The sequence below is a fragment of the Megalops cyprinoides genome, chromosome 14 (genome assembly GCF_013368585.1).
Source record: "Megalops cyprinoides isolate fMegCyp1 chromosome 14, fMegCyp1.pri, whole genome shotgun sequence".
In the NCBI taxonomy this organism is placed as follows: domain Eukaryota; kingdom Metazoa; phylum Chordata; class Actinopteri; order Elopiformes; family Megalopidae; genus Megalops; species Megalops cyprinoides.
Window position 1 is genome coordinate 15,488,666 of NC_050596.1, and position 9,475 is coordinate 15,498,140.

At 38.2% G+C, this 9,475-nt stretch overlaps 1 protein-coding gene across 1 annotated transcript; it reads left to right on the forward strand.

Annotated features, from left to right (window-relative positions):
- Nucleotides 1-265: 265 nt before the first annotated feature.
- Nucleotides 266-2,825, forward strand: LOC118789270 (protocadherin-8-like). The gene is made up of 2 exons (XM_036545614.1): nucleotides 266-2,593; nucleotides 2,721-2,825. The coding sequence occupies exons 1-2, from the start codon at nucleotides 266-268 to the stop codon at nucleotides 2,823-2,825; spliced, it is 2,433 nt and encodes an 810-aa protein (XP_036401507.1).
- Nucleotides 2,826-9,475: the final 6,650 nt, after the last annotated feature.

Genomic DNA, 9,475 nt, shown 5'->3' on the forward strand with positions numbered 1-9,475 from the left:
ATTTGGTGGATCGAGAGGATCAATCATTGGTCAGCAGAGTAACTGATTTACATAATGCATGACTTAAAACCAGTAGGCGTACTAGGATCCTCATTCTCACAAAGAAGACCGTGAAGGTCACTTCCTCGGGAGTTAGGAACAAAATACAGTAAGACAAAAAAGGGCTTAAGAGTTTCATTTCCTATTATTTATTGCACTTATTTTTTCCTGTTCTGCTGTAATTAAGAAGAATTGCTGTAAAATGATACTAAAATGTATATACGTAATGATTTTGACTCTACTAAACACTGTGGAAAGTACCACTGCAAAGTACAAAATTTACGAGGAGGAGGCTCTGGGAACGGAGATTGGAAATCTGTCACGGGATTTTAATATCAATCCTGCTGAGGATACTCAAACAAGTTTCCGCTTTATGGAACAGGCGAACTCATCCATGATTCACGTCAGCCAGACCGACGGACTTTTAACTGTTAGAGAGGTTATTGACCGGGAGCAGCTCTGCCCTGGGGCACTTCGGTGCCATATAAACTTCGATATTGTAATCTTCTACAAGGAAAAGTATCAACTGATCCACGTTGAGATCGAGGTTAAAGACATCAATGACAACTCGCCGCAGTTTCCGCACAGCGAAACGTATCTCGAAATTTCCGAGAGCGCACCTGTGGGCTCACGAATCCCTTTGGACATTGCAGTCGACCAAGATGTCGGCAGTAACTACATCCAAAGTTACCAGGTGTCGTCTAACATCCATTTTGGCATTGATGTGTGGGCCGGGGAAGACGGAATAAAACACGCCGAACTTGTATTATTACAAGGATTGGATAGAGAAGTACAGGAGTTTTATACAATCCTAGTGTCCGCTGCGGATGGAGGAAGCCCGCCCAGGTCGGGTTCAGTGACCGCTCATATCAAGGTACTGGATTCCAATGATAACACTCCAACATTCGAGCACAGCTCCCTCAAAGTCGAGGTCCACGAGGATGCACCTGTGGGGTTTCTTCTGTTGAATGTGCATGCGACTGACCCTGACGAAGGTATTAATGGGGAGGTCGTGTACGGATTTGTCGAAGAATCATCCCCTGAGATAAACCGCTTGTTTCAAATTGACCCTTTTTCCGGCGCCCTGATCTTAAAAGCGTCGGTTGATTTTGAGGACAGGGGGTCATTTGAACTGAACATCAAGGCCTATGATTTAGGAGTAAATTCAGTCTCGGCTAAATGTAAAGTTATTGTAGAAGTAGTAGATGTAAATGACAACGCACCAGAAATTAGCATCAAACCGATGACTTCAATGAGTGACGGGATCGCTTACATCACTGAGGGAGCAGCTGAGGAGAGTTTTGTGGCTTTGATCAGGACCTCGGACAGAGATTCCGGTTTAAATGGGGAAGTGCGCACCAGCTTGCAAGGGCACGAGCATTTCAAACTCCAGCAGGCATACGGTGATGCCTTTATGATTGTAACCACCACAACCTTGGACAGGGAGAAAATTCCAGAATACAATTTGACCGTGATAGCTGAAGATCGAGGATCCGCACCGTTCAAAACCGTAAAACAGTACACCATTAGAGTGAGTGACGAGAACGACAACGCCCCCCTTTTCAGCAAGTCAGTGTATGAAGTTTCTGTAATCGAAAACAATGTACCCGGGTCATATGTTACGACTGTCGTAGCACGTGATCTTGATGTGGATGACAATGGCAAAGTCATGTACAAACTCGTGGAAAGAGAAGAGCCTGGGGACATGCCGTTATCGGCATTTTTCTCTGTAAACCCTCTTTCAGGGTCTTTATATGCTGTGAGATCATTTGATTACGAATTAGTAAAGCTTATTGAAGTGAACATTCAGGCAACCGACAGAGGTTTTCCTCAACTGTCCAGCACAGCCACAATAAGAATCAGAATTGTTGATCAAAATGACAACTCGCCATACATTACATACCCAGTTTTACACAGTGACTCGGCAGATGTGCCGATACCGTATAATGCACCTTCTGGTTACCGTGTTCTTCAGGTCAAGGCTCTCGATGCCGATGATGGCGTGAACGGTGAGCTCACGTTCCAAATTTTAGAAGATACACAAGAACTTTTTCACATCGACAAAGACAGTGGGGACATTGTTTTAAAACACGACCTTCGATTCGTGTGTGGAGAGATATTGAAAATTAAGATTGCGGTCAGTGACAAAGGGAGGTCGCCGCTCTCGAGGGTCGCCACTGTCCGTTTCTTAGTCACAGAGATGCAGCCCATTGAAGATGTGATTATAGATGTACAGCAGTCAAATGACGAGGAGCGTTGGAGCTTGGATATCTCCTTCATAATTATTGTCATGCTCGGCGGGGGTTGCGCGCTGTTACTCATTGCAATTGTGAATGTCGCTTTCTCCTGGAAGCACAACAAAAAAGAGAGGTACATAGGCAAGACAGATTCGACCTCTGGGCTTTTTGAAAAGAGCCCCCGACTGAAGCGCAACCTAGAAGATCCAGATGTCTTCACTGAGACTGGTCTGACCGGTCTGGTCAACGTCCAAACTGATCCATGTCTCGATGGCTCGACTTGCCTTTCCGAGGACAGCAGAGACTCGGAGACTGAGGTAAGGCTAATAATTATTGATGTACAGTGACTTCGTTGTAGCCAACGTTGTATGACGCTAGTGTCAAACTAAATGACCATATGATGCTAGATTTGCTGTTATTCTAATAGTCTGTTTGATTCCTCAGGTTATCCTTCCTTCTAAGTCTTTTGAACCAGAGAGCCGTTGCATTAAACCTTTTGGAACAGAATCTCTTTGGCAAGTTGGCAAATACAGTTCACAACTGAGGTAAGACAGACGGTGTACTCCTGGATCTGTTGTCTCATAGACTTATGATTATATCTGAAAAAAAATGATCCCTTTTAGGTGACATACAGTATAAACGTACAATTAAAAATGAATTGACATCAAGGTCTGACATGTCTATAAAAGAGAAGAAAGCATTAACTATATATAAAAAAACTGACTGATAGTATGTAGGATTATCTGTGATCTGTGTATCTGTGATTAGATATGTCCTTTGCCAAAAACTGGTAAGGATTTTGGTTAAGATTTATGCGATTGTAATTTATCTCATTAGTGTGGGGCCAAGCCTACAATGTAGGCGATTTTGTGTGTGAAATAGACAAGCTGTTACTTTAAAGAAACTGTCACTACAGCAAGTATTTACACAATGTTATAATACATACTGTGACTTATTGTTGTTGTTATGATTTAAATTTACTTAATGTGACGCGCACAAAGGTAATGTTTTGTCATTTTATGAAAAGTGAAAATGGACATAACTGCCACTTACATTGACACACTTCCGAACCAAACAAAACATTTGTTTCTGATATGATATAATGGTATATATTAAAATAAATGAAGAAATTAGAGCGCATATTTCACACACCATCTAAACTTTTATGTAACTTTCACAGAGGTGCTGGGACTGTGGATCAGCTGAGTGTAGAAGACAGTGGAAAAGGGGACAGCGATTTCAATGACAGCGGTTCTGATATTAGTGATGGGTGCAAACAAAATCATCACATTGTTCTTCCACCTGGAAAAAGTAAGTATCTGTGTTCTGAGTGCAAATTTGAGTGGATTTTCTAATAACTTCATCTTGTGTAAAGCTTTGCATACATCTGTGGCTACAGAATCAATTTATATTAAGTATTTAAGTACTTTTTAAAACAAATTTTTAAACTTTTTAACCTTTTTTACCTTTCTTAACCAGCATTATGATATTGTGATAATGTTGAATCCAGTCTTGAGTCTCTTTGAAATATCTTTGATACACATTACTTGATAAATACAGTCTTACAAAGTCCAGACTATATTCATTTATAGCAATGTTAGTAGATAACTTACACTTTCAGTTTAGTTGGTTAGCTTCATGTGAAATAAAATTTATTTGTGCTCTATTTCAGGTTCAATTCATACTATCAACACCCTTGGTATGGACCAGCAGGGACGTCATGTTGTAATCCAGACACACAGTGCTGCCTCCTGTAGGAATGGATACACAATTGCCTTTTCCCATGCAACAGACAACAAAAATCATTGTGCTCATCCTGCCTTCTGGAAAGTCAATGCCAATGGAACAAATGTTTCCCCAGTTAAAGGCTTGCTACCAATGTTTTCAAGGACTGGCACCCCAACTCCTCATTTCTATCATCACAAGAATGAGACAAGGACCCAACCAGATGAGCAATGGCAACAGAAACACAGATTTCAACAGCACCAAGCACCAAGAGTTAAATATTAACAGATTCAATTTTACATGCGGCCCTCGGGGAAGAATCTCATTACGTTGTCAATACTGGTATGAACTGAAATATATTTAAAAAGCATTTTTTTCCTGTTTATCACATTTTTTCTATTCTAAACAGGACCTTTTGAAATGAACCTTTTGGTTCTCTTCATTTGAAATATTAGCTGTATTAACAATTGCACTCTTGAGAGATATATGTTTGCCATGTTAAGTGATGTGCTTTGCATGCAAATGTGAATATTTAAGTGGATGCCATGTATATTAACTGTGTACATACTGTATCTATATTTGTGCTATTATTTATGTATTTTCTTAAATTATTTTCATAATTTTAATATAATCCTTGAAAGTAAATTGAAGTAAGTTTAAAAGTTGTGAGTTACTTTATGGATACAAATTTAACATCAAGTAAGTATTGATTTGTTATCTGTATGCACAGAGAAATAAAATTCAATATATTAAAACACAATTCTTTGTAAGTACAGAATGTTTTTATTATTTATTGTTTCATTATTTCATTTTTCTACAGTAAGTAGCTTGTTTCCACACCCCAGTTAAATTGTGCACTTAAAGTTAGTGGTTTATCATGATTATGGAAGTTCCAAACAAAAATTTGAGATCATAGATCCAATTCTTTTCAGACAATCAATTTGGAATTAATCTAGACGAACCAATCCCATCCAGGACTATAAAACATTACCTACCACGTCCTTTTTGTGTCAGCTGTTCACAGCATCCCTCCTCCACCTCATCTTTCAAATGTCCAAAGAGGCCAACAACCTTGGCCCATGACCAGTTCCAATCCTTTATCACAACCTTTACCACTTTGTTAGTATGGAAATTTGGTATTGTGGCTGGCACTCTTAAAAAGATGTTTATACATTTATACAAGATCTTATACATTGGTGTTTTACATAAACAGTCAATAAGCCTGCTGAGGAGAAAGTTCCCCTCCCTGCTGAATATTCAGTCATATTCCTGTTCCTCTATCTCCATCTAGTGGCTACTGTAGACCATACTTTTGCACATTGATGTAATTTTATTTACTCAGTAAAAGCCCCTAATTCAGGATGACTTATGCATCTTAAAAGTCCATTTAAGGAGATAGTTTAAACATGCATCTCTCTGGTAAAGAAGTAAGTTCCTACAATGTCATATCATTTGAATAGAAATAAACCATTTTTTTGTATTTATAGGCAGAGTCAATAAAAATAAGGGTAAATGAACTACAAAAGAAAAAAGTGAAATGGAAAAATGCCATTTTATGGGTTTCCTCTATGTTAACTGAGTCTCTCAAGTGGAAATTAATTTACCTTAAACCTAGCTGCAAATTAAAATATATTCACCAATAATTGCTCCATTATATAAATACACAAGCTTATGTTGATGGGCCAGTTTTCTGTTCTGCTAATCATTTTAAGGCTTTAGCTTTTTCAACTGTCATTAGTGTACAATTTGAGAAATAAGGCACTGAGAATTGAAAACTTTTTTGAGATCAGGAGAGTAACTTTAATGGATTTTCCACTGAGTATTGGTAGCATCCAGTTTTCAGACAACTGCATCTCTGCATTTTCTGGAGCTGCCTGATTGTGCTGTTTTATTTACAATGCAGATTGCCACAGTGATAAACTGTGTGTAGGGCACAAAGGTAAACTGAACAATGCATGAATGGGAAACGTGCTTGTTAAATCAGTCTGGAAGTTTTAACCTCTAATTATCTGAGTACATGCAAGTAAATAAATGGATGTTAATGAAGCTTGCATCTGGAAAAGTCCTGTCTTCCACATTTCGGTTTCCAAGACCATGAAGCCAAGATGACATTCATTATGTGTTCCATGAGAACAGCTGTTTTCTTGTATTGTTGTATTTATTCACGTTTATCAGTGGTGTCAAAAATGTTGTACCACAGCGTAGTCGCAGTGAGGAGGCCCCAAGCTCAGGTGCAGCCACATAGCACAGTGGTGCTTGCACAGTGAAGCCTTTGGCCATGGCCATTAAACAAAAATAAAATCAAAAAAGAATGTGTTGCAGGCCATTCTCTATATATTTTTTTTTTTCTGGTTTGGATCTTGTAAACATGACTTTATTGACCTCCTGTTATTTTCTACTAGAAAACTGAAAGAGTTGAAAAATGAATATGCTTGATGGCAAAGCAGAATTAGCATTAATATGTAGACTGGATGCATCTCTTGCATCTACATCCTGAAAATCTACTTCCTGAAAATGTATTTGATCAATTGCATTACATTATGTTTTGTAGTTCATATTGTATATACGTGATTTCATGTATACATACACTATTTCATATATCAATCTATCTCTGTATGTTGCAGGTCATGAATATAGAACAGGCTTCATACCATATTTTTTGAAAACTCTAAATCATGCGATCATTTTCTTCCTTCCATCACTTTGTGTGATATTCATTTGAACCACCAGGGGAAGCTAAAGTACTTTTGAGCAAATGCATTTGTATAACACATTATTCCAGAGTAGCTGCATCATTATTATAGCTGCCCTTAAAAGAGTGCCTGCTCACTGAAATTTTCATGCATTCTCCTCTTCTTAAAAATAACGGGTTATAACTTTAAAAGTATGATGTGGAAATGTGTGGTTTTGATATTGCACGAATGAAGACACTCGCAAAATTACCAAGAAATGATCAGAATCAGTTTTAATGTTTTTTTTAACAGGAACACAAAATATTACAAAGTCCCTGCACTAATAAATATATATGTGAATGTCTAATGTGATGTATCAAGACTGGTAGAAACTGGGAGAAGTAGTGTGTGTATTTTAACACTTTTCTTTCCTATATTGTCGATGCCATTGCTGTTCGTTTTAGTAAAGGTGACATTGCTTTGCTTAGCAAACAGTCTGACTATCAACAGTCACAAAGGCCATAACTCAAGTAATGTAACAGACATCAACCCTGGAAAATCACACTTTGGGTAGTGGCTTGTCAATATAGACAATACTTTGGATGGCATATTCTAAATGTCTCATAGGACAAACCTCTGCTTTGGAAGAAACAGACATCCATGACAGCTAATAATCTGCAAAACTGGCACTGAAGATGATGCTGTCCATTACCAAAATCAATTGTACTTTTGATGGTTTCAGCCGTCCTCACTTCCTGACTGTCCTGGCTGTCCTGCTTTCATGAAACAATGTGTTCCTAGAAATCCTGTCCCAAACCACATCATTGGGAAATGAATCTTTCACACAGACACAATGTTAGGGTGCACAGTTATGTTCCTGAATGATTTCAATTACAAAAAAAGCAAGATAAATAAACACATTAAACAGAGTAACATATTCACAGTCAGGAGGTTTGAAATACACTTTGTATTGTTATGAACCAGATTGTCTTACAGTGCGGTGCTTGATTTCTTACTGAGATCATTCAGACTGATTGACCAGAAAACAAACACTTGGGAAGTGCAGAGCATTTTTTCATGGATTGCTTCCATTTCATAACTTTAGAGCCTTGCTAGCTATCTCTGCTAGCAAGTACCGCACATTACTTAATTCTACTAATGTTCTCTTAAAAGATGTCTTTGGATGCCATTCTGAAACACCACATTGCAGAAGAAGAAAATTGCTGTGGCGGAACTACAACCTTGCACTTCTTCAGCTGGAAACGAATGACATCCATCGCCTTGCCACTCTGTGTCACCTGGACGTGACTGTGGAATTCTCTGGTAAAGGGGATGTTGTGGGTTATTTACCATATTCAAATCTCACTATAGAACTCTGGAAACTGGAGCACTTTTCACCTGACACTACATAAAACATGTTCGGTCATTGTGGCAATAACATTAACTATAAACCTGCACCAGGTTTTGGCTGCTGGGAGGGGCACAGGGCAGGTTGAATATAACACACATATGCAGATTTATAGACATAAATGAGAAATACAAAGCTTGCTCTGCAATTAATGATTCTGGAGGTAAGAATAACATTACATCCAAAACTATATTTACACATATGTTTGACCTGTGGAAGGAATTTGAGACAGACCTGAAATGAATGGTGACAAAGGTGTGTGCAAATGTATCAATTACTTGTCTACCACTCAACAGCTCTGTAAATACAAATATCTCTATTTGTAGCTTAGAGACGACAGTACATTATTTGCTATGGGTAAACCTGCATTCATCAATCATTCATTATTGGCTGAGATACTGAATGAACGCATACATATCTTGTGCTATCCATGTTTCTCATGACAACTGCTACATCCTTTTCATAGCAGGCTCCCTTCTTTAAACAGTTTGGTTTGTGCTGTGGCTAGCTGCTGCACATAGAATTGTTGTTCTTCTACCATAAGTTGAGGTGCTAGAATGAAAATAATAGAGCCTGTTTCAAATGTACCTTTTCTTTTCCCTTTATAAGCAGGGAGGTAACTTAGATAATGTGGGTAAATCATCATAAAGTATGGACTCTCTCATTTACACACCTTGGAAGGACCTTTGTAAACCTTACCAAGATTACTTTACGATGACAAAGGCCTAAGTGTCCTGGAAATTGGTTAATACAAACATTCTGCACCCCGTGCCCCTGAAGAGGCCTGAGAGGAACTGTTATAGAATTCAAGAGTCAAAAGCACAACAGATGGCAAACGGAACCAACATTTCATGCTATGTATTGGTCTCAACAAAAGAGAGTGGGTCAACTTATTTCTTTATGAAAAATAAGGTTTCCATCAATACAATAAACAATTCTATCACAAAATGCTATAATATGACGTGCACCGACCCGCAAATATATTTGCTGTCTCAGGAGCAAGTGTTTCCTCAGGTGTTGCTGATCAGTGCTGTTGAGTCAAAAAGTCAAAACAGGAACAGGAAGACCTTTTCCATTCAGCTCAGAGATCTTCCTATGCATTGGATGTTGTAAGTGATACTTGGATTTCTTGTGTTTTTCATTATTGAATTTTTGTCAGAGGATACTCATCCAGTCATTCACTGTCAACTCTACCCTGCACCATAGGCTGCCTGAATATGCCATGAGAATGTTCTAATTGACACAGGTCAGTGCTTGATGATGGCAACAAAAATCCACTTCTGGAATTAATAATTTACCAAATTATTTTGACATTAGTATTTCAAACATATATTTAACACTGTTATGATATTTGGGAGAAATTGAAACAGATGGTACTAGATGATTCTTTCGGG